This window comes from Fusarium falciforme, chromosome 8 (genome assembly GCF_026873545.1).
Source record: "Fusarium falciforme chromosome 8, complete sequence".
Lineage (NCBI taxonomy): Eukaryota > Fungi > Ascomycota > Sordariomycetes > Hypocreales > Nectriaceae > Fusarium > Fusarium falciforme.
The window spans coordinates 2942334-2966953 of NC_070551.1; the positions used below are offsets into that span (position 1 = coordinate 2942334).

At 54.1% G+C, this 24620-nt stretch overlaps 8 protein-coding genes across 8 annotated transcripts; 5 read left to right on the forward strand and 3 right to left on the reverse strand.

Moving 5' to 3' along the window:
• Window positions 1-504: 504 nt before the first annotated feature.
• On the forward strand, window positions 505-1831 carry NCS54_01070900 (Stc1 domain-containing protein; the record flags this gene model as incomplete). Its single annotated transcript, XM_053156009.1, has 4 exons — window positions 505-536; window positions 596-854; window positions 904-1644; window positions 1703-1831. 4 exons carry the CDS (start codon window positions 505-507, stop codon window positions 1829-1831), a joined length of 1161 nt encoding a protein of 386 aa, XP_053011984.1.
• A 711-nt stretch (window positions 1832-2542) lies between these two features.
• On the forward strand, window positions 2543-3925 carry NCS54_01071000 (Hypothetical protein; the record flags this gene model as incomplete). Its single annotated transcript, XM_053156010.1, has 1 exon — window positions 2543-3925. One exon carries the CDS (start codon window positions 2543-2545, stop codon window positions 3923-3925), a length of 1383 nt encoding a protein of 460 aa, XP_053011985.1.
• Window positions 3926-3977: 52 nt separating this feature from the next.
• On the reverse strand, window positions 3978-5320 carry NCS54_01071100 (Beta-lactamase domain-containing protein; the record flags this gene model as incomplete). Its single annotated transcript, XM_053156011.1, has 4 exons — window positions 3978-4106; window positions 4163-4853; window positions 4906-5170; window positions 5221-5320. The coding sequence occupies 4 exons, from the start codon at window positions 5318-5320 to the stop codon at window positions 3978-3980; spliced, it is 1185 nt and encodes a 394-aa protein (XP_053011986.1).
• A 593-nt stretch (window positions 5321-5913) lies between these two features.
• Window positions 5914-6891, forward strand: NCS54_01071200 (Nudix hydrolase domain-containing protein; the record flags this gene model as incomplete). The annotated part of the gene is made up of 2 exons (XM_053156012.1): window positions 5914-5951; window positions 6000-6891. 2 exons carry the CDS (start codon window positions 5914-5916, stop codon window positions 6889-6891), a joined length of 930 nt encoding a protein of 309 aa, XP_053011987.1.
• A 2387-nt stretch (window positions 6892-9278) lies between these two features.
• NCS54_01071300 (Hypothetical protein) lies at window positions 9279-12142 on the reverse strand (the record flags this gene model as incomplete). The annotated part of the gene is made up of 3 exons (XM_053156013.1): window positions 9279-9644; window positions 9698-11930; window positions 12054-12142. 3 exons carry the CDS (start codon window positions 12140-12142, stop codon window positions 9279-9281), a joined length of 2688 nt encoding a protein of 895 aa, XP_053011988.1.
• A 2832-nt stretch (window positions 12143-14974) lies between these two features.
• Window positions 14975-16186, forward strand: NCS54_01071400 (Utp12 domain-containing protein; the record flags this gene model as incomplete). Its single annotated transcript, XM_053156014.1, has 1 exon — window positions 14975-16186. One exon carries the CDS (start codon window positions 14975-14977, stop codon window positions 16184-16186), a length of 1212 nt encoding a protein of 403 aa, XP_053011989.1.
• Window positions 16187-17381: 1195 nt separating this feature from the next.
• Window positions 17382-18134, forward strand: NCS54_01071500 (Hypothetical protein; the record flags this gene model as incomplete). The annotated part of the gene is made up of 1 exon (XM_053156015.1): window positions 17382-18134. The coding sequence occupies one exon, from the start codon at window positions 17382-17384 to the stop codon at window positions 18132-18134; it is 753 nt and encodes a 250-aa protein (XP_053011990.1).
• Window positions 18135-18704: 570 nt separating this feature from the next.
• NCS54_01071600 (Hypothetical protein) lies at window positions 18705-23012 on the reverse strand (the record flags this gene model as incomplete). The annotated part of the gene is made up of 1 exon (XM_053156016.1): window positions 18705-23012. One exon carries the CDS (start codon window positions 23010-23012, stop codon window positions 18705-18707), a length of 4308 nt encoding a protein of 1435 aa, XP_053011991.1.
• Window positions 23013-24620: the final 1608 nt, after the last annotated feature.

Consider the following 24620-nt stretch of genomic DNA (forward strand, 5'->3'; position numbering starts at 1 on the left):
AAGCCCCTGGCAAACAAACAACAACTGTGGCAAAAAAGGAGCTTCTGTGACACTGAATCACTGTCGGAAAGAAGCCTTACAAAAATCTGCTACGTGCGCCGACTTCTCATCGAGTGTTTCTTTCGTCTTTAACCTCACCACAACAACCCCCGTCGGGCATTTTTATCCCACACACAGCCTTCACAGAGGTGCAAGAATATCAATACCGTGCTTAATCTCAGGTTTGTGCTTGATCGCGGCGGGCGGCAGTGGCAGCAGAAGATTTGCCTGTGTTTGTGCCCGAGCAAGAACACTGCTGCACTGCACCTTCCCGCCCCCTCCTCTCCCTCTCGCACCTCAACTCCTCCACCACAAACAAACTCCCCTTATTCTCGCATATTTCTTCCACAACTTCCTCTCAGGAACCTTCACCTAGCGGCCCTTTTCCTCGGAGTCGTCTCTAATCATTCTCGCATCTTCAGGCCAATATCTTCATCCACCCATCATCTCCAGCAAAGGACCACCATGCCCAACAAGAACAAAGGGGGCTATAAACCGTGAGTTTGATCCCCATATGACCATGAAAAGAGTATCTACTAACTAGTTCATGGTATAGCCGGGCCCAGGGAACGACTCCCACCAGATTTCGATGCAAGGTCGGAGGAGAGTGGAAGCCACTCGCCGACTTCTCCAACAACCAGCAGAAGAATATCAAGTGGCAGCTCGAGAACCGCGAGAACGTCGATCCTGCGCACTGCGGAATGATCTGTAAGGAGCATTCTGCCGGCACCAAGTTGGAATACCGCTGCGAGGTGTGCGACCTCATCAAGCCCCGCGAGCACTTCAGCAAAGCCGCTCTCCGCCGCGACGAAATCGTGAGTCTCTTGGTCCTTGGCTATCACCGTTCGCCTACTGACGTCTTAGATTTGTGAGAGATGCACCGCCTGGACCGAGACCCAGGAGCCCAGTGTTACGCCTTCGCCCTTGGAGACGGGCCATGTTTCCGTCGAGGAAGAAAACGAAGGTGTCTGGGCTCGCGATTTTGCCAACGCCGACTTCTTTGGCGACACTGATGCGCTTCCACGAGCTCCCATTACCGGCCTCGGAGGTCTCGGCCTGACTGAGTTGGAGAGCACTGCGGAGGGTACCCGGGCCAACCAGATCCTCTCCGAGGTGCTCACCCGCGATGGCTCGACTTCCTCGCACTCTGTTGTCGGTGCCGCCGGGGACACAGCAAGCGTCGCCGACGAGGCAATGTCGACCATCACCCGACTGCCTCCTCACCTGGCAGGCAAGGTCTCGACCAAAGCGAACTCTGTTGTGAGCTCCGTTGCGACATCCAACCTGAAACAGCACAACGAGCTGCCACCTCACCTCCGAGGCCCTGGGAGCATTTCAACTGCGAGCACCGTTCGGAAGGATCGAGAGGAAACGGCCAAAGCACGTCAGGTTCAGTACAATGCCTGGGATCCCACCGGAAAGAAGCACCAAGCCATCAAGAACCTGACTGTCATGTCCAGCAGCGGCGCATCTGCCTTGTCTTCGGCCGACAAGAGCGAGTATAGCAACCCCAACCTCATCGGCGACTGGAGCGATGTGCCCAACGCCCTCGAGGCGGAGCCGGCCACTCGAGGAGGGAACAGCAAATGGCCCAAGTCCAGCGAGGTAAGATACCTGTCCGAACAAGTATTGATTGCCTAGGTAACTGACCGATCAAATGCAGCTCCGAATCCCCCAGTCTGAGATCAAGAAGCAGCCAGTGCTGGTCTCGACCAAGGCGAAGAATGTCGATCCCGAGGTCGCTCGCCAGCGCCGCATGCACTACGCCGAGTCGGATGATTCCGACTTTTAGTTGGGTTGTGATTTGGGGGAGGATATTCGCAGATACGGGTTTGGTTTGGGGTCTCGAGATTTGATACAGGGAAAAGCGATGCCATTCATCGCAGGTCTACAGTGAGCAGCGAGGGACTCTAGGCTCGAGGGAGTTCGACCAGAGCAAGGTAGCAATATGGAACAAATGAATAGTTTTGCGATTTATACCCATGAAGTTGTCAGTGAAGATCTTTCAAGTCTACATGTGGGGCGAGGCACCGCACACGGTTGAGAAATGAACCAAATACCAGAACTTGTAAAAGGGTTACCTAACTCCTTCTAGGTATACTAATAGAATTATATAAAATAATTAAGAATATGTTATAATTAAGGTGCCATTTTGGACCTCTTTTGCCTATCTTTAGGAGAGGATACGCTAAAGGGTCTGTAGTATTGGTGTCTCTTTTTTCCCTCGGCCTGGGTGCCATATCATTGACAGCATCAAGAGGAACCACAAATCAGTAGAAATTATTGGGAAGTGTGAAGAAAACACTTATGGCTTTTGATCGTACGATTTTATTACGCTGAGGTTAACCGTTATTCCTAGTCATGGCTGAGCATGTTGAAACTATTGTCCACTTTCAGATGATCTTGACCTCATTGTGGGTGCCTCATTTTTCTTGGAGCCTCGCAACCAACTCAACCATTTCAAACCCACCACTCATTCTCTGTCCATTACGCTGCGCATAAAATGACCTCTTCCCAGCGCATTTCGGAGCTCGTCTCATGGGCGACCTCTCACGGCGCCCATCTGAACCCCTCGGTCAAAGTCGACAACCTCCCCGAAACCGGCCTCTCATTCCGCGCAACTTCCAAGACGAACCCTCTCGACACAATCGTCAGCATCCCCTCCAGCCTCACGCTGTCCTATCTCAACGCTCTTCCTGGAAGTGACGACCCTCGACCTTTTCCTGCTGGCTTCCTGGCGCAGACGCCTCCGCACGTCATCGGTCGTTTGGTCCTCGTCAAGCACTACCTCCTCGGGGGTGAGTCGTTCTGGAGTCCTTATATCCGTGCTCTCCCACAGCCGGAGGACCAGGATTCTTGGTCGCTGCCGCCTTTTTGGCCTGATGACGATGCAGAGTTGTTTGAGGGGACCAACATTGAGGTTGGTGTTGCGCGCATCAAGGCTGATGTGAAGCGTGACTTCAAGGCTGCTCTTGATGCTCTCACGACTGAAGACTGGGAGCCAGAGTTGAGAAAAGGGTTTACTTTGGGTCTTTATCAGTGGGCGTACAGCATCTTTTCCAGCAGGAGTTTCCGTCCGAGTCTCGTTCTTGGACCGGAAGATCAGAAGCGTCTCCCCGAGGGTGTCAAGATTGACGACTTTTCCGTGCTGATGCCACTGTTCGACGTGGGGAATCACGACATGAGAACTGAAGTACGATGGGAGCTCGAAGAAGAGAAGAAGCAATGCAGCCTCAAGGTTGCCAAGGCGTACGAAGCTGGAGAGCAAGTGTTTAACAACTACAGCATGAAGACCAACGCAGAGCTGCTCCTTGGCTACGGCTTCATGCTCCCCGAGTCAGAAGAGTTGCATAATGACTATGTTCATGTGCGGAAGCGACAGGCTGCTGAGGCTGCGGCTACTGAGGAGTACTACATCTCTCTACGACCGATTCGACATCCTAGTTCCCTTCTTGCGCGGTCGAAGCAGGCTATCCAGTTGAGCGAGTCTACTACAGTGATCGGAGCGTTTCAACACGTTCAGCATGACATGGTTTGGGACATCTTTTGCACGATAGCAACCCCCGAACAGCGCGCGGTCCTCGTCCCAGTCGACACCACTCTCCAGGGTGAAGCAGCCGAGCAAGCCCAGCGAGAACGCTTCTTCAGCGGCGACATCATCGAGGAAGGCAAAATGTTTCTTCAGCAGACGGCAGCTATTATCCAGCACAAGGTGATGCAGGAGCTGGAGAGTTTGCTCGAAACGGACGTGGAGGTTGTGGGCGGAGGAGATCTCACGAGGAATCAGCAGCTGGCGCTGGATTATCGGGCGAGGTGTAGACGGGTGTTGGAGAATACGTTGGAGGCTATGAATGCAGATGAGTTGTTTGGAGATGAGGATGAGTAGACAGTATTGCCATTGATGAATGGAAACCAACAAGTTGTCTACTGGCTAGGCTCTACTGTATGCCCAAACATCGATAAACCTCCAACTCGAGCTCGTTATACAGGCTCTTGACGACTGGATCGCCATGTGGCTGCACATTGACGATCAAAGCAGCCGCAATACCGGCTTCTCTGTCAATCCACTGCAGTAAGACAGGTCAGTAAATCTAGATAGCATCCTGTGAAGGGGGTAACTCACCCATCTGCTGTTGCACATGCCACTCCACATTAAACTGCCCTTGCGTCTCTTCCCAGGCACATCCTCCATGTTTATGACACCTCCAATCCCATGGTTTAGCTTCGCCCCCTTGGGGTATTCAGGAGCGAAAGCATCTTGGCCGCCAATGTTGTACGCAATCATCTCTAGAATGCCAGCCTGTGCCTCGTTGAGCTGCGGAGAAAACATCTCCTGCAAAGTCTCCTCCTTGACAAGTTTCCCTTGCAGTAACCCCCGGAAGAAGGTAGCGTAGTCGTTTGCTGTCGAGTACAGGCCTGCGCCGGCACTTTCGAGGATGTGTTCCTTCGGTGGAGGTAGGGGACCGGGCTTAAGTGTCTCGCCCTCACGGTATGTACACACGGTAGTGCGGTCCGCCGTCTGGGGAAGCTTCTCGGGCCAGAATCCTGTGTCCTTGATGCCCAGTGGCTCGAGGATGTTCTTCTGTGTGTAGGTGCCCAAGGTTTCACCCGTGATCTCCTCGAGGAGGACGCCGGCCCAGTCCGTCGCGGCGCCGTAATACCAGCCTTCACCGGGTGCAAACTTGAGGGGGGTGTTGATACCCTCGCGGTTCCAGGAGAGGATGGTATCAGTGCGGCCGACAGCTTTGGACCACTTCATGAGATCTGGATCTGCGAGGTCAGAGCCAAGGCCGAGGGTGTGGGTGAGGAGGTGGCTATCAGATCAGTATCGAGGAACTTTGTTATGTGTCGATTATGGATACATACCGAAGCGTGATAGGTTTCGTGTTGTCATCGAGAATAGGCTTGTCGTTGTCGTCGAAGCCACGGAGGATTTGCATCTTGGCGAGCTCTGGAATACGAGGTCGAACATCATCATCCAGTCCTATCTCTCCACGCTCGACGAGTTGCATGAAACAAGTGGTGGTGATGATCTTGGTCATGGAAGCCATCCAGGTGAAAGTATCGGTGCTGAACGGTCTTGAGTCGGGGTCAAAGTCGATGCGCCCCGAAGAGCCAGAGAAGAGGACATCTGGGATATCTTGTTAGCATTGGACGTGAAGCGACGGCTTGGTGGCGAACCTTTTGCATTTACAACCATAAAAGCGGCCCCGAGGAGTTTGTTGGTGGTGTCTTGTCCTTGAGCGACGTGCTCTTGTAGTATGGAGCTGAGCTTCTCCATGTTGGTGTGTGGGTGAATTGATGCGATAGAGGAGGAGGAGAACCTGGGGTATGGTTTAAGGACGAGATGAAGTTTGAAGAGAGTGGATAGCCCAGGATAGCTCTCGGTGTGAAAGAATTGGTGAAGCTATTTCGAGGATGGCAAGCCGCTCTTATATGATCGAGGCGAAAGTGGAGAAGGATGATCGACGACGTTTTGAAGATGTACAACAGAAAAGCCAACCAATATCATGGCAAGCCACGATTCTTTGTCAAGCTCGACGCTTGGCATTGACAAGCGCCTGCTCACTAGATTTCAACTGTGAAATAATCAATATTCAATTTTTGTAGTAATTTTTGGCCGGCTTGTTTCAAGGCCTGTACTCACTTCTGGGCCATCATGGCACCCTTTCGCACCTATGGTCCTGGTTCGCTGGTGCTTCTTTGCAAAGCTATCAATCAGTGTCTGGCAACTCCACATTCTGTGATATAGTGGGTGACTCACTATATCTGATCTGCTGCTCGTATCTCGCTTTTCTCCCTCTTTTTGAGTCAACAATCGGACATTTCCAGCCCGTCTTACCATTGCTGATCTTTAACCCCTCCCCCACCATCATGACCAAGCTTCTCGACCTCGTCACCCAAATCGACAAGTGAGCTCCCACAATCCCCATCAAAACCCTCGACTGACACACATGCAGTGCCCCGTTGAACTTTGAGACGGCTCACCATCCCTACTACCGCCTCTATCTCGCCCCGGATCCTCGTCCTCATGGCTACATACTCCCCGACACCGTCTCGCGCATGCCGTGGCCCGCAGACTTTACCGTCAGCCACGACGACCGCTCCGTGACGCTGTCGGCGCCTCCTCCGGGAGAAACACTCACGACGCATGCCAACACTGCCTTTCAAAAGGCTGTGGACGGTGCCATTGACGGCGACCTGTTTCCCATTCTGCACCGGGAGCACAGCGAGCCTTTCCTTGTTGTCGGAGCTAGGAGTTTTGTTCAGATTGAGCGTTTTGCAGCACCATTGTTTGGTATCGCTACTCGTGGTGCCCACATGACGGGCTATGCTCGTGGTACGGATGGTAAGATCAAGATTTGGGTTGCGCGTCGAAGCCGTCATCTCTTTAGTTACCCAGGCCTCCTCGATAGCACCGTCGCGGGCGGTATCAAGGCAAGCAACACACCCCTCGAATGCATACTCGCCGAGTCGGTAGAGGAAGCCTGTCTCCCCGTGGACCTCGTCTCATCCAAAGTTCAAGCCGCCGGCGCCGTGACGCTAGCCAACATTAACGAGCGCTCTGGACTACACCACTCCGATATTCTCTACGTCTACGACCTCGAGATTCCAGACGATGTAGTCCCAAAGCCGGGGGACGACGAGGTTGAAGAGTTTGTGTTGATGGAGTGCAGCGAGGTCGTGAAGCGGATGCTAGCCGGCGAGTTCAAGCCGAATGTGTGCCCGGTGTTGATTGACTTCTTGGTGAGGCATGGAGAGATCACGGCCGAGAATGAAGAGGACTTTGCAGAGATTCAGGCTCGACTGAGGAGAAAGATTTCTGTGCCCATGGAGTCGGATGAGATATAGACTTGTTCGTGATAGACTAGAGTTGAGCCGTCGATTTGCAGGACACTGTCGACTCCCACACTAGCACTGGTGACTCCCAAGTTTGTATTCCTAGTATGCGACCTAGATTTACTCTTGTACTTCCAAAGGAATATCTATCTGTTGCTCGGTCTAGTCTACACTTGGGAGCCGGCCAAGCATTCGCACCCAAGTATCGCCTAAACGAGGCGGGCACTGATGGATGCGCAGTGCCTGAAAAGCCGGAAAAGAGCACGTCACAGCTGCCATTTCGGGAAATCCATAAATGGACATGAAGAAAGCGTACAAGTGTAGAAAGAGTCTGTCACTGTTATTAAGGCACAAACGGTGTGTTGTGGTGATGGCTTCTCACGGGTAATAGAATGGGGATGCATGGATGAATTCATTCATCAACAGGAGTATAAGGCTTGAGTATGTCTTATTATTACCTGTAACAACCTCCCCATAAGATCTAAAATATACCTTGTTCTTGCATCATTCAAACAATACGATGCCACCAAGCATCAAGCACCCCAAAACCCAAAGTAAAGTGTAAATCGTGTCTAGGGTAGGCCGTCAGCTCTCTTTAGAAACCCGGGGCAAGCCAGCCAGCGTTGGTTGACCAGTCCCTTCAGCGAGGCGAGGTTCCTTCCCAAAGTTCTCCCCCCCTAGTCAGCCCACCAAAAAAGTCGACTGCGAAACAACTCCCACCCATCCGCCAAATTTCCATTCAGTTCCCGCACACGGTGGAAAATTCCAGCTCAGGACAGCCACTATTCTTGCGATATTGCTGCGAAATGTCGTTCAATATCCTCTACTTCAACTCTACCGTCTCTGAATCACCTTGATCTTCACTACCTAGGTATGAACGCGCTCTTCGTGTCTGCTGACCTTGCCTGCCTTCCTTCCCACAGCGACCCCGCCCTGTTCTCGGGGCCATCTTCCGTTCACGCTGGCCAGGGACAACAACACTCAACTGGACGCTTCATGGGTTCGCAAGGAACCAGAAGTGACTATCGCAGACCTGGCATGATACCTCGAGTCCGTTTCACTGTCATATCGGCTAGTTCACGCCCTTTTCGCGCCGGAAAACGCTTCAGAACACCTATTCAACCTCCTCACTTGGCCACAAACTCACCACCACCTCCAGGGATCCCTTCACTCCGACCACATCATCTTCCCTCACGGCGACATATCGCTGCTGAATCACTCACTGGCATCCCCTTTCGCCTCGCTTTCAATGAATCTATTATCTCTCTCTTATTTGACTCCTTCCTTCAACTGTCGCCCCAAAGGACACTCTCGCCCTACTCACATAGCCTTTGCACATTTGCGACGAGGCCGCCAGCTCACCTGTCGACTCTGCCGACCGGACACTTTACTTTCCACAACAACAACAAACACACACCCTCCCAGGATTTGCTCTCTTTTCCCTTCTCTTGTCAACTGTCATCAATCGCTCAAATCCCACCTTTGCCCACCATTTCAAGCCCATCAACTCTAAAGTATGACGAGGGCGAGGAACTATGAGGCCAGCTCAGATCATCCAACACCGACAGCCGCCTGGAGTTCACAGCGCTCGGATTTCAACACAAACATGCAACTCAGCCCATCAAGCCGATAGCGACAGCGGACTTGCCTATTTGGATAGATCGCCCTGATCACATGGCTCAAACCACTCCAGAACAAGCGACAGCATCACATTTTGTTTGGCCTATTACCTTCGCTGGCCAAGCCCGCCACCTACTCGCTTCTTCAGCCTACATCGACATCACATCACATTGCACGGCAAAAGACTCAGCATGGGAATCAAAGTTCCATGTTACTATACATCTCAATCCGTACACCATCTCCGAGTAGTCCTCGAGATTTCCCAAGTCGCTTCATCTTCCCCCACGACTTTCGCTGAGCAAGCAAGCAAACGCTATCGTCCTCCTCCGACTCCCTTGGTATCGTATCGACTGCTTATCAGAGCCCTTCATCCTTGCCAATCGTTCGTTGCCCGACTGCGCCAAAAAGTCTTTCTCGACGACAGGACTCACTATCTCCCTCCCGCCCGGAGCTGCGCTCAGGCTGGCTCTATCTGCGCTGCTGTTGTCCGAATCTTCCAAGAGTAATAGTTGCCCAAAACTATTAAGGCCAGCATGCTACCAGGTCCCTCTTGGTCTCGAAGCGCATGTCTTCAACTGGGCTGCCTCCTGCTGAGGCGGCATGCTCAAGCATGTGCCGAGCACGCACTCAGTCTGTTGACTGTGAGCAACCAAGGGCACGTCGAATAGCCATGTGGCTGGGTATAATTGGCAAACCACCTCCTCGTTCGGCTCAGCAACCGACTTTCAACAGTCATACAAGTTTCATCATACAATCCATCCATGAGCCCAACGTCGCCTTTACTCCTCCTCCGAATCCGACTCATCACTGGACTCGGCGGTGGGAGTGGGTGCCTGCAGCACGGGCTGGGACTCAGACGGCTCTTGACCTGGCCTATATAGGTCTCGGAGTCCCCGAAGCTGCGCGATGCGCTCCTCTTGCTCACGGGCACTCATGGGCTTGTTCTTCTTGGGCTTGGCCGATGTCGACGACGACTTGGACGGCTTGGGCGCAGGCGCTCGCGTAATCTCTGGCGAGGATACTGCGGCCGCGCTCGAGTCCTTTCCGAACCCAGGCAACACCTTCTTGCAGAGCTCCCACAGCTTAAGTAGGGCATCGTTGCTAAGCTGGTCTATGTCAAGCTCCAGCTCACCATCATTGTTCTCCTGGAGCACATGTCAGTCACAAAAGAGCTACTCTGGAAACGGGAGTCACTTACGTTCTGACCCGTGTCGCGCTTGATGATGTCGATGGCGCGATCGAGGTATGGGTACTCGAGATCGTTGATAGCGTTGGCAATGGTGTCCTTATCCGCCGCTGTCAGACTCTTCTTGGGCGCCGCCTTTTTGGTGCCTCCAGACTTCTTGGGATGCGCGGGGTGACTCGTGGGTTTACGCGAGGCAGAGCTGGCGGGCTTGGGCTTGCTCGGCTTGCTCGCCTTCTTGGCCGGCTTGTCATGCTTCTGCCGGTAGTCGCTGAGGTTCTGCTTCGCCTTGAGGAGAGCCTCCTGGATCATGCTCAGGATACCTTGCTGCACAGTGATGAGGCTCTGATTGGGCGAATCACCAGCAAACAGGTCCGTGAGCTTTTCGCTCTCTTCACGCAGCTTGGCTTCCAACTCGCGCACTTCCTTGGACGGATCAACGCCTGGGTTGGCAGTAGCCTCCTCGCCCTCGGCGTCGAACTCTTCCTCCTCCTCGTCGCTCGCATGGGAGGCTGCAGGAGGAGCGTTGGCCTTGGCATGCTTGGCCAACCACGAGTCCTTTGTCTTCATCAGGGATTTGTAGTGGGCTTCAAGCTGCGACGCCAGATACGACACTGGGTTGCCCTGATCCACGTGTCCGTTGAAGGCATAGCAGTTGTTGAATATCAACATGATATTCTTGTCGAATTCTTTTAGGCTGGTGATTTCACCATTTGCCAGCATGCGCGACACTTTGCCAAGATCCATGGGCTTCTTGATGATGGAGTAGTAGTGAGGGATGTTGAGACCTTCCGCATCGACAGCGTCCATGAACCACGAGTTGAGGTTCTTGTTCTTGGGGTGCATCAGGTCGCTCAGAACCTCTTCAGAGAACTGAAGCTCGGGCTTGAGCTTCTTACGAGAAGGCTTGGTGGAGTAGTCAATATCCTTCGGCTTCGGGGCACGTACAGTTCGCTTGGGCCGGTCTCCATCGGTGGCGTTGGAGGCACGACGCACTTGAGCAGCATTGTCTGGAGCCGCGGGAGCCGGTCTCGGGGCAGGGCTCCCCACGGTAGGGCTCGCGCTAGGCCCAGCAGACTGCTTACGAATGACTGGATCCCCGTGGGTGACGGTGCGTGGCCCGCGAGGAATCTTCTGCTTTGGTGCCGGCTTGGGTTTGGCTGGCTCCTCCTGGGGGATGTGGACAATGTCTTCCCAGACACCTCGGATGGCATTAAAGGCAGCACTGGTGACTTCATGTAATTCGCCATTGAAGTCTCGGGTGTTGTTGTACATGAGGAGCAGATCGGCCTGGAAATCCCCAACCGTGGTATACACACCGTTGACATCCCGAAGTGTTCGGTCAATCTCGGACAAGTCGGTGGGCTTCTCGATCTTAGCGAGATAGCTTTGCGCCAGTGAAGGCCAGAGTTTTGGGACCGAATCTCTGAAGTGACCGCCAGATTTGGTTTTCTTCACACGTCCAAGCACCTTGCGGAACTCACGACGTTGGAACGGGGTGAGGGTTTGGCGTATCAACTCCTTGTCATTCCATCGGTTGAGCGAGGCGAACGGAGACTCTGTCTGCTGGGAGGCAGACTCGGCAGGCGCTGTCTCAGCTTTGGGGGCGCTGGTGGATGGTGCAGGTTCCTCTGAGTTGGGTTCCGTCTTGGCTCGCTTGGGCGCAGGCTCATCAGTGGTGTCGTCCTCGCGTTCACGGGCAACTTTGACGGCACCAGGCGCATCCTCCATGGCGACCTCGATGGAGGGCTTGGGGGCAGCGGGTTCGGATTCGATGGCAAGCTGAGAGAGGCTGGCGGGCTGCAAGTCAACTTCGGATGTGGGGAGTGCGGTGTCGTTGGAGGAGGATGGTGTCTTGTCGGTTCCGTTGACCTTTTCAGCAGGGCCAGAAGGCTTCTCCGACATTTCGACGTCCTTGGATTCCTTCTCAGGAGCAGGCTTCTCGTCCTGAGACTTGTCCTGCGCGGATGCGGCATCCGTCATATCCACATCTTCTGAGGCAGAAGTTGAGGGCTTGGATTTGTCGTTTGATTGCTCCGACTGACTCTCACCTGCAGGCTTATCCCCGTTTGCGCCCTCGCCATCCTTGCCCGACGGTGAGTCTGTAGATGGCTTGCTTTGATTCTCGGCATCTCCCATCTCAACATCCTTAGTGACGCCGTTTGACGTAGGGTGATCGTCCGTCTTTCCATTTCCATTAACTGTCGGGGGCTCAGATGTACCCTTGGGCTCATCGGGTGTCGCATGACTGATGAAACAAAGGTCAGCTACCGCTGAAAGATGCATAGGTGTGCGCGCGCATGATGGATCGCGTCGCAAAACGGAGAGCAAGGCCATCGTAGCAGCGCGCACAGGAGCAGGGGTGACTTACCCATTAACTTCAGACTTCTGCTCTGCTTCCGACGTCGAATCGTGCGATTTGGTGTCCGGCGCAGGAGCGTCGGGCGTCGGCGAAGCCATACTGGCCGTTCGCGGTGAGCGCGTCAAAATAGGGGATGCTCAGTCAAGTCGTCGCGACATGAAGAGGTCAAAGACCGATGCGCTTGCGGCGGATGTAGTTGGTGAAGCGATCGATGTGCGATGCGACAAATGCGATGCGATGCGATGCGCGCGATGGAGTTGGTAGGTGTGGAGCCTTGGGAATGGAGGCGCGTCGCGCGACCGAGAATGTGTGAAGGCGGGGGGGCGCTGTTTTATATGCGCGGTCTCGAATTGTGTGGCGCAGAGGCGAGAGGTAGCGCAACGTAGATGGCGACGGAATCAGGTTCCAAGGCCGAGATGGTAACTCCGGATACGCGCAGGTGACAACGCGATTGAGGTAGGTCAGGAAGAAAAGAGGAGAGAGTTGGGGCAAATGACGCCGACGACCAAAGGGGAGCTTGTAATGGCGGGGAGGGGAGTGTTGACGCAAGCGGGAAAGAGTATGAACAAGAAGAGAAGAAAAGGAAGAAGTGGATAAAAAAATAATCAAAGAGAAAAAACAGTTTAAGCGATGCAAGGAACAAAACAAAACAAGCCGTGCCCCGTGATCGTAAACTTATTATTGATTATCTGGAGTGCAGTTGGGCAGGTGTTGCTGGACGTAGACGTAGACGTGGACGTCGAGACGAGGGCTTCGAGAACAATAAGAACGTGAGGGGAGCTCTTATCGTGATCGGGCGCGGAAGGTGCTTTTTGTGCTTCGCCGCAAAGAAGAAGGTGGTTGCGGCGCTGGGTTGCCAAGATGGAACACCAGAGAGCTTTTGTGAGTGGCTAGACTTTTAGGCGCAGGATGCGGCGACGGTCTTGCTTGCCGAGAAGGTACCTCCTCTTGAACCTCGTTTTTTTTTTTTTTTTTTTTGCTGCTTCCTAGCAGGCCCGGGAGGGTGGAGGGGAGGGGGGAGGGGGGGTTGAATATAGGGCCTGGAGGGAAAAGCGCGTGCACGTCAGTGAATTTTGCCCGGTCGGAGGCGCGGTGGTATTTATGAGAGAAGAAGGCAAACTCCGCTGAGCCGTTTGACTTGTTTCTACCGGGGCGCAGAGGTGACCAGGGGGGGTAGGAGGAGAGGAAGAGAGGGAAAAATTTAGTTGGCCGAGCTTTTTGTAGTTGAAAGGGGAATGGGAAGAGAAAAAAAAAGTGGACGCACGGACCAGGCTGGCCCTTTCTCTCTCCAGTCTGTTGCGCTTGCTCTTGTTGCACCGGGTTGGGACTGGTGGCTGGGGTGAATAGTGGCTTGAACCGGTAAGGGGTGACAAGGGTGCACGGCAACGCGAGGATGGAGATGGCGATGCAAATACATTTGTGTCTGTATGAGTTTGAAAATGCACATCAACTTCTCTCTTTTTGCTAGATAAGATGCTCTCCCCTCCGCTGTCGAACCGTTTGATTGTTGCCTCACGGCGGCTTACAGCGCCATGTGGCTGGTGGAAGTCCCCTCGTGTGATTGGGCCTCGGAAGGTCAACCACGGGAGTCCCATTTCACGGCCCTCAAACGCCCTCCGTTTCCCGAGTCCGTCGTCGTCTTACAAGACTTATCCGTCTTCCGTCCAGCCAACACGAGACGCATCAGCTCGGGAAAGAGTCTGTACGTGTTGAAAGGTGAACAGGCGAGAGCAAGGATACTCTTTTGCATGATAAAAGAGAAATTCAGAAGAAGGAAAAGCCATGAACTTGGTTTGGTTGATGAACCCAGCGCAGGCAACCCATTTAACTTTGGCGTCGCACCCAAGTCACGCAGCGCGTCGCGACGCGTGCGATGCCATGAAAAGGGCTGGTATGTTAACTAACGCGTATACCCTCATGACGGTGTCTAACCATCTAACGAGGTCGAGCCGACGCATCATGGACCGGGGCCCGAGCCCGACAACGGATCCACCTCATCTCGAGTGGCCAAGGCAGGGGGGAGGTCAGGTGACTGTGCACACCCATCTCCGGCAAACGAAGGAGGGGAGGGCTTTGCAAACACACACACACACACACACATGCACACACACTTTCGGGTTTCTCGTCTGCTCGTGATACCACCCAACTGTCCAGCTTCTCGGGAACGTTGTTTGTTTGGGAAGAAGAGGTGGCTTTCCTTTCCTGCCCCCCCTGAGGGTAGCCAGTCCACAAATTGCGTCGTGGTCCCTCTTCGACGGCACCAGCAATGTAAAATGTGGTCGATGCGACCAATCACCATGAGGACAGGTGTCCACTTGGGTTCCAAGTCCTCCAATGGCGGCCCATCTCATTTAGAGCTTGCGGCAAAGCCAATCACTGTTATTAAATGGCCTCTTCCAGCTGCAAGACGAGGCCACATTGGGCTCTCCTGCCAATCAGATGCGGTGAGCGCGCAACCATGGTCGCCCGGTTGCCGAAGGCTGCCAGCAGCCTTTCCCGGCCGAATGTCGCCCTCTGTGCGACTGTTGGATGAGTCACGGTGTGCGCGAGACACGTGAGACACACTTGGTTTCTTATCATCAGGTGACCTTTGAGGACATTCTTATCTATCGCTTATGTCATCCAGAATTTGTGTGGTGTGGGGGCATCCATCAAATCGCCAAGGCTCGAGACCAAAAAAAAAAGTTCACACGCTTGGATTGAGCGACGGGCCTCGTGAAATTTTGCAACCACTCGGCGCTGATAACGCTGAAGATATCACGACAATTTGTTTGCGACGGATTGATACCTTGCGAAGAGGAGCAGTCGCCGAGTATCCATATACTTGAAGAAAAGAAGTTCTTTGACTGGCCAGTTGTCATTGAACATCGACAATCCCTGCACGCGACTTGATACACTTCTGCGACGCTTCAACAACCTCTCGCATCGCCATGTCTACAAAGCGCAAAGCTTCGGCCAAGGTGGCCGCTCCCGTCGTGCGATCCGGCGCCCGAGTCCCCAACAAGGTCACCATCGATGAGTCAAAGGCCTCCATCGCCGGCCCCGAAGCCCTCCAGAGCTCCCAAGTCGAGACGATTGAGATCTCCTCCGACGCCGACAGTGACGAAGACCTCTCAGATGCCGAGGTCCCCCAGCAGCAGGAGGAGGAGGAAGAGGAGCAGCAGCAGACTACCAAGGACTTGACCGCGCGCCTAAAAGCCGCCAAGCAGAAGCCCAATGGCGAAGAGGAAATCGCAGATTCTGATGCCGAGCCTACATCGCCTTCATTTGGCGAGCTCCTCCGTGCCGAAAACGAGATCATCGATGTTCCCTCGCTGCTGCACCCCTCGGGTGGTGCTGTCACCCAGCAGCCCACGCGCAGCGCTCTTCCCGTACCTTCTCACCAGTCCCTCACCACTGTCCTTTCGCAGGCTCTCCGCACCGACGACACCGACCTCCTCGAGTCCTGCCTGCACACCACCGACCTCAGCACCATCCGCAACACCATCGAGCGACTCGACAGCTCCCTCGCTGGCATTCTCCTCGGCAAGCTGGCCTCCCGCCTGCACCGCCGTCCTGGCCGCGCCGGCAACCTGATGACGTGGGTTCAGTGGACCCTCGTTGCACACGGTGGTGCCCTGGCTTCGCAGCCCAAGGCCATTCACAGCCTGGCCGGTCTGCAAAAGGTGCTGGCTGAGCGCGCAAAGGGTCTCTCCAGCCTTCTCGCCCTCAAGGGCAAGCTCGACATGCTTGAGGGTCAGATGGATCTGCGCCGCAAGATGTCCCGATCCGCCGGCCTTCACACTGGTGGTGACTCGGACTCTGACTCTGATGATGAGGACGTTATCTGGGTTGAGGGTGAGGATGACGCTGCTCGCACTCCCGGCCGGCGGCGTGGTCTCGATGGGGAGTTTGACGACTCGGATGATGACCTCGATGTCCCCGTGACTAATGGTTTCATCGGCGACTCTGATGATGAGGAGGAGGAATCTGCCGGCGAGGAGGGTGATAGCGATGCCGAGGAGTCCCTCGATGAGGATGAGGTCAACCATGACGATGTGGACGAGTCAATGGGTGAGGATGAGGAGAGCGACGCCGAAGCCGCAGCCGCACCGCCGTCCAAGGTTCAGAAGACGGCGGGAGGTTTTGGAAAGCGAAGGTGAGAAGACAAAAAAGCATGTACAGCAAAAATGAAAGGGGCTTTCTTTTTTATCTTGGCGTTGGTCTTTTCTAGATTTTTCGGCATCGGGGAGGAATTTATATAGCCTTGAGAGATAGAGGCGGGTAGCAAAGGGGGGTTTTGTTGTAATCTGCCTCGACGTGTAATAGGCTACCACTTGCATGTTCCATGTTCTCTGTCAGTGACTGATTGTTGATCTGTGTTGATTACATTGGTGTGAAGAGATGGAAAGACTGTGTATCCTACGAGCTATCATGAGCCACCGAAGGGCCATGACTGGAGGCATAAGCTAATTATATTTCATCATATAGGATATCTTATCCAGTATCAAGCTATTCCCATATACAAAAGCTTGGTATACGACCATGATAGAGAATGACAATACGCTTGGACGATCTCTAGAGCGAAGGGATATGTGACACTCCCAATCTCTGTTCTCTTACAACTGTAAACGTCAAGTTAGTATTTTCTACCGACGTGCTCGTATTAACAAAAGATTTCGAGTAAGAACGTTAAAAAAAAATGCACTCTTATTAGTGAGATACTGTTGTAGTCTTGTTTTTAAACCTGATCGGAGGGCCTTCTTGACAGAGCCAGTTTTGGCCCTCTTGTGCCGACTTGCACTCGACCATCACATCATGATCACAACGTCATTCTGCTAAACAACCCTCACAAGCTTACTTTTGCATGGCAGTAGAGAGCCTTGGTTGCTCTGGTTTAGCTCCTGGTGTACATAGTCTGCAAAAAAATTAAAATAAACCTTGAAATGTATCATCCCTGGCTTCCTCTGGATTCCTAGGTATTCTTCACACCTGATCATATCTCGATACTTTTTAACTTTCAAGTATCTTACTTTTTCTGCTCCTTGTAACTCTGAATGTCGTTGACTTGTTGCCTGGCTGCAAGAAAAAAAAAAGTTATATTACCTCTTTGGGAAGCGTTTATCCAACAAGGTGAATAACTGTTCTTCGTTTTTGCTTCGTTTTGGCATATTTCTTGAATTTGAGGCTAAAGTTTATATTCCCCTTTTGGGTGAAATCTTTGAACGTGAAATCAGTCCTCTTCCTCTTCCTCTTGCTTGACTTTCATCTCAATCATAACATCAACACAACTCCAACTCCAACTTGCTTGATCATTCACATTCACATTCACAATCATCCTCATCACAATCGAACAAGATGGAAACTTCCGGAGATAACAGCACGATGGAATCCACAATCCATCAATTCTCGGACTTGAATCTGTCCAACAAGCCATCATCCCGCCTCGCCCCGCCAACTCGTACCCTCCCCCGAACCACCCTCAAAAGAATCCCCAAGTCCATCGGCAAGAGCACCATCAAAGCCGACAAGTCATACCTCGCCTTGTTGGAGGATGGTCGTCCGAGACGTGACCGCAAGAGGAACGAAGGGCGGCGCTCCAAGTGGTGGTCTAACCGCGAGAAGGCCTTGATGCAGCATCCCAGGGGTTTCGTTGAACACAGCGGCATCGCAACCAAGATGATATCGTACTGCAAGGCTATAGATGAGGCGGATGAGAACGAGGGAGAGGTCGACTCCCTCCCTGCTCACACAATCGATACGGCTGGGATGGATGGCGACCCGAGTTGGGACGACCCGGCGCTGCATCGTGACGCAGTACGTGAGTTCCGTGGGACGAAGGCTTGGAAGTTCTTTAGCGAGGCACTCGCTCGATTCCGCCTCGGAGAAGATCTGTCGTCGCAATTCGCATCACTCGACCTGGCTGGAGCGGCATCGCAGAGTGCGACTTGGGATGACGAGGATGGCCGCCCTTTACAACACGCTCCCCCTAGCCTGCCCTTCGGCAAGACACAATACCTTGATAGGAAGTTGGCAGAGCCCGTGAGGTGTCCAGCAAAAATGACTGACCTTGATATAGTGGTTGGTGTACTTGGAAAATTGGGACGATGAATCTGTTTGGCTGGAACATGTCCTTGGCTCTCATCTCTCGGCCAAAACAACATAAGGTCAGGACAAGTCTCCAGCTACCAATGGTAGATCTTGCGCCGACTGTCATTGAGAAGTCTCGGCACGCTGTGGATTAATCACGCCAGACAAGCAAGACTTGGGTTCATGTCATCGTGTTCATGTTGATCTAGACAAGACACAACACACCTCCTCATGATAGAATACAAGACCCAAATTACAAAAAGGACCACAACTATTCGTTGCCAAGATTGCTTTATCCATCCAGCCCTTGTAGTTCCCAGCGCCATGCTATGCTAGGTGCCATGATTAAAAAGATTAAAAAGACGAACCCCCCGAAATCTTTGCTTCCACTGGTGTAGCTCTCTATCCGGGACACCCAACACCCAACCCAATTCAATAGCAAGCACTTTCGCTGCGATGTCCCCTCCTTGTTTCTTTCTTCGTCAATAGTACAGTGATGTGGTGAGTGAGTGCCTTCCTTGGCACTACCACTCTAAACGTGTTGATACGTTGTGATAGATATTGGCGTCGAGAGTCGGCTCAGTGGTGAACTCAAGGGAGTACACTCTGCCGCCATTGCTCGATTCTGTTCATTGAACCGCCATTCATAGGCTGCATACCCGGTTGCATCAAGCCTCCGCCGTACACGGCGCCGCCACCGCCATACGGGCTCAGATTGTTCATGCCAGCATAGCCGCCCATGTTGGGGTTGTTCATCATACCGAGGTTGGTAGCGGAACCACCATATGGGCCTTGCTGCATCGGTGCCCCGTAAGAGCTAAACACAGCGCTTGCTCGGTGGTTGAGAGCCGGCTGGCTGAGAAGTTGTGTGTTGAGAGCTGGCGAGGACATGGCTGCTTGAGGGCCTTGACCGCCTGTGCCATCATTAAAGGCACCGCCCCGGAAAGCACCATTGTGAGCATTGGTTGCACCACCACCGAGACTCTGTGGCATCTGCCGAGTCAAGGTCTGTGGCATTTGACTCCGATAGGCGGCCAACTTGGCCTCGCGTTCTCGTGCGAGTCGGTTCTCACGTTCCACGCGAGCTCGCTCCTGTTGCGCGATAATATCTGCCTCCCTCTTGGGGTGCGTGGCAAGGATATCTGATAGCTGATGCATTCTGCTGTTGATGCCCGGCACTGGACCTCCTCCAGGACCTCCAGCTCCGGGTCCTGCATTCAGTTGGTTGAAGCTCATTTCACGCTCACGAGCCTCACGCTCAGCCTGCAGGCGGCGACGACGCTGGCCGAGTGTCTCTTCCTCAGGTGGCTTCGCCTTCTCCTCTTCCTGCTTCTTCTTCTCTTCAGGATCCTCGAACTGGCTTAGCAGCTCCACGGAAAAGGCACCGCTGACGGGTCGAGCCTTGGGTAGAGGATTCTCAGCTTCATCCTTGGCAGCGAGCCGGCGTTTCCGATCAGCAAGAGTCTCTCCTTCAAACTCATCATCGGGTTCGGTTGATGGATGCTGTGCCGACTGTGGAGTCTGGGGGAGATGGTTCGCGCTCAGGTTGTTGACACCGAGGTCGTTCATGCTAGGCTTGCGGATCATGACAGATCTGGGATCCTGTCCATGAAGACGAGCTCGACGCTGGCTTAGAGGTTCGTTGTCCTCCATCTCGCGACGCTCCATCAAACCTAGTGGTCGGTTGAGGTCCATGACGTTCTGGGCGCCTTGGTTCCTGGCCGCAATGATGGCCAAGGGCACATCCTCATCATCCGAGTCTTCGTCGACGGGGTTTCCATCGGCGTCCTCCCAAGCCAAGTTCACACGCTTATCCTTTCTGGCCTTTCGCTGAGTCTCGGCAACAGCGTCCATCTCCAGCAATGTTGCGTGCATGCCGCCGGGGAACGTTCGTTGAGTACGCTGCTTCTGCTGCTGCTTACGCAATTGAAGTTCAGCCAGAAGTGTCGTGGGAGGTCCATAGTAAGCCTCCTCTTCAGACTCCTCCCCTTCCTTGGCCGCCGCTTGTTCGTCATCGGAGTGGCCTTCGCTGCGACCGTCCATACTGCGAGCCAGTGCCTCATTCTCAGTCGCACGCGTATCGGCGTTGACGGGACCAAGTCCAGAATCCGATTTGTTAGCTCGGTGGTCGTCGTCGTCGCTCTCATGGCTGTGTCGCTTGAGCCACATGAAGGAGGATCGCTTCCTAGCATGCTTTTCGTGCTGCTTTTCGCCCGACTCAGGGCGGAGAACAGTCGATGCAGCGACCGACGCTCGCTTTCGTTCCTTTCCGTACACCTCCTGGCCAAGTTTGCCAGCTCGTTCGTGGTCGGTGAAAGCGTTGACTGGTGCGTTGGCAGATGCATCCAGGATGCTGTCGAGAGTGGCCATGGCGGATCCGTCCTTGACCTCGATATCTGGCTGTGCCGTCGGGGGCGAGTCAAAGTAGACACTGGCCCTCAACTGCGGTGGCAGATTGGACATTCTGGACTTGCGCTTGTCAGGATCCATTTTAGACAATCGTCTGGGCCGTCTCAGTGGCTCGGCCTCAGCTTCGGGCGCTGTCTCAGACTGGACTGCAGGCGCTTCATCTCGGTCCGAATGCACAGAGCGGATGGTCTGGGGTTCCTGATCTACATGCTGCAGCTGCTCTGTAGACAGAGCAGCAAACGACTCTCGGTGGCCTGCAAGGGGGTCAGGTAGCCAAGAGTCCCGAGTAGTGTCATGGTTGTCCAAGGCTTGGGAGCGTCGGTTGTCATCTAGCACACGAGACTGTCTGTTGCCCTCAAACATGGCACTCATCACTTGGGAACGTCGCTTGTTCTTCTCTGTTGCCTTGGGCTTGTTAGACAGCTTCGGGGGTAGGTTGAGCATGGCCGGCACTCGGGCCGGGTAGTAGAGCATCTGCTGACCAGTCTCAGGGTCCATGTAAGACTGTGGCCGAGCCATGCTAGCGGATGGCATTTGTCTCTTGGGAGGAGACTCTGGCCCTTCAGGAGGGGCATAGGGGTCCTCTTGCTCCGGAACCCAGTGCACACCATCAAAGTCACCGAACGCATCTTGACATTGCTGGAAAGTTGTGTCAGAGTGCGCACTTCCAGGCCGTTGAGGTTCTAGAGATTCTTCTTGGTCAGAGAGAAGCCCCGTGGTGGCATCAGCAGGCTTCTTTTCGTTCTTATCATCCAAGAAGTCATCGTCTCCCATCATCTTATTGAAGACATCGGTGGCAGGCATATTGGCATCGCGGAGCTCGTCGGGTAGGAGAGAGTCGCTCTCCGAATTCTTAATGGGGGGCGATTTGTCAGCCATATCGAGAACGTCCTGGGTTAGTGAAATGGGTTCGGACTCTGAAATCTCTGCAAGAGAGATCTTTGTAGATCGAACGCTTCTAACGGAAGCCTTTCCTGGGCCGTGGCGTGATAGGACAGAGTCGAGGTCAAAATCTGGTCGACCGGCCGAGTTCTTGGATCCCGAGCGCAGACGGCCAGTAAGCGAGTGGTTCGGAGAGAGGACGTATCCGGCGGGAGAGTAGCCGCCGTAGCGAGCAGCGTTATTCGTCGAGACAATGGAGGATGCGATTGAGGGGTGTCGTCTGAGCTGTTCGACTGCCGAGCTGGGGGTGTAATCGTCGACAGAACCCGAAGCCTTGACGCTGGCGGCGAGGATAGACGAGCGTCTGGAATCGGATCGCTTCAGTTCGGTGTGCAAATCACGGATTGCATCGTCGATGGAACTTGTCATAGACAGTCGCACAGCAGTGGCCTCGAGCTGGGCGATGTTCCCGACGTAGGCCCCAGATCGGGCCTGGGAGGTGATGTCGGGAGTGGGATGTTTGAGATCGAGGGAGCCCGAGTCGGAGGTTGTGCGAACGATTGTCCTGGGGCGCGGCTGGACGACCTTTGTGGTGGGTTGGACGCTTCCAACTCGAAGAGGAGAAGGGGAGGATGTGTAGGAGGGAGAGGAAGCGTGGTCGTGGGTGTCGTGTGAGGAATGACCGTTGAGGTGGCCGTCTTGGTAGCCCGGTCGATGCCCAGGGGAAGCAGATTTGGTGCCAATGGGTGAAGTGGATGCTGACATGTCCTGCGTGGCGCCCCGAGCAGCAGCAATAGAAGCAGCACTATCCGTACAGTGGGCACTCGCTGGTGCAGTTGCTATCCCTGATGCAGGGAGCGCTGGCGCCTGAGCTGGCACTGACCCTGTGGGCGCTGGAGCAGTCTCGTATCGCTGCTGATTTCTGTTCCAGAGGTCCATTCGATGCTGATGCGGGCCCCTGAGAGGCGAGATGCTGCTGGATGGGGCGCTGCTATTTTGGGCCGGCAAGCTGGTCGTATTAATTGTTGCTGGCGAAATGAGTTTTTGCTGTGATTGTCGTTTATGCTGATCCTGCAGTACTGGACTGTCGGTGTCCTGTCGATCTTGCTCTAGAGGACCCTGATTTGAGCCTCCATCGCGAGCACATTGGTCAGTCGATGGATTTGAATCAACTCGACGGGAAGCATTGACGGTATCATCAACGGCACGTGTCGTTTCGGCGTTTCCGTCACCCGCAGGAGAGACAGCAGTCCCAAGATCTGCAGTGCGCTGGCTCTGACGGCTGGGGTCCAGGTCTCTAGCGGATGGCCCTGTTGGTAATTGGTCCGAGGACGCTGTGGGCTTGTCGCCACCTGCACTAGCAGCTCCAGCATCAGCGACCATGGTGCCAAAGCTGCTCATGTTGGAGTTTTCCGTGTCCAGAAAGCATGAGTCGTCCAGCATGCTGAGTGGTGTTGAATTCTGGTCGGCCAGCGACTGGAACGAGACCGGCTCGGGACTCGTGGTGAGAGGGGTTGAAAGGGGAGAAGAGAGGAGCACAGGGTCGACCTGGCCCTCATCCTTCTCGTGACCGCGGCTGGCGGGCTGTGACTGTGAGGGAGCAGTCATGATGGCTGCTTGTCGACCTGATGGGCAAAGCCGAGGCGATCCTGCGCCGAGTGGTCAAGGCAAGACAGGGGATGGCCGCCTCGGTGTCAGTTTAAATGTCTTGCGCTCAACGCAGACTCTGCTGGAGCTGTTCTGGATTCAGCTTGGTGGATAATCCAGACAAGGAAGTGGGTGCAAGGCAAAAGGGTAGGCTCCCCAGACCAAGAGCGCGACCTGGGTTGCCCATTCACAATTGGCGGGTGAGCTCGAAAAGGGATCGATATCGCGCTGCGAGGTGTGGTATCTCGAGGTCACGGGTCAACACCCCATGATATGACGGGCTGAAGTCGGTGTGTGCTTTGAGGTGTAGGGCGCTGCGGGCGTAGCAGCTTTGGTGGTTAGTTGATTGATAGCGGGAAGCCGGTGTCTCGCAGTGGCTGATGAAGGTCGTAGCGAGGTCCCGTGGTGCGCCTGGGTCGAGATAATGAAGTCGAGAACCTTGAAGTCAAGACTACGCGATAGGGAAAAGAAGTAGAAGGAAAAAAGAAGTAGAGAAGAGATGGCCGGTTGAGGACAGCAGAGGCACGATGGTCCAAGTGTGCAGATGAAGCCTGGGTCCTTGCGCAACAGTCGACGGGAACAAGGCGGGAAGGATCTTGTTGCAAATCAACCGGGGACGCAGATGGAGGATTTGTATGGCTGAAGACTAGAAAGACGACAGGTCAGGTCAGAGAAGAAGAAATGAAAACGATGCTCTGCCAGCGCAGACTGGACTGACAAAGACCCTGCTCGTGAGATGATATCGACTGGCTGCCGCGCACAGAGCAAGGTATCCCGGCGTGTGTTTCGCTCAAAGGGCAGGATGATCCAGGTACACAAGCAGGTACGTGCGGAAAGGCCCGCAGAGATGAGATGAGACAGACTCAAATGGATCCGTCCGTCGAGGGGAAGGGAAGAGGGAATTGGGCAAAGAGGGTCTGTCCTAGCGACGAGTGCTCGCACAAGATGCACGCACAACGTGGCCGGCAGGATAATGAGAATCAAACAGAGAGGTCGGCCCGTACCTGACGGCGCGCATTCGCAGGCGCAGTGCGACGACTGATGGATGGACAGACGAGACGAGAGAGCGATTCGCGCGGCGCTGCGGGCTCTGAGCGGTCGAGATGGACGGATGTCGCACGGGCAATGCGACCCTCGGGTCGGACCAGATGCAAGGTCCCGGGAGGACAAGAGGCAAACGACGAAGCGGGGACGGGGGCGAGTAGGAGGAGATGATGAGTTCCCGACAGATGAATCCCGAGAGATGGAGAGAAAATCCCGAGAGGAGAAAAGGCGATGGATTGTCCGGGATCGTTGATCCAAAAGTTGGAGGGTCTTGCGAGTCGCGTAAAAAGTTGGAGCTTCCAAGTTGGTCCAGGTCGGGAGTCCAGGATGGGAGCGCTGGTTATAGTGGGACAAGAACGACAGTCTGTCTCTGCTACTTCAATGGCCTTTTTGGTTGTTGGGAAGGACAGTGTTGACTGGGAAAGTAAACAAAACAAAAAAAAAAAAGGTTTCAAGGATAATTCAATTCGGAGCGATGCGCACTCAAAGCTTGGGTCCCCGGATGGATGCCACACTCTCTTTGTT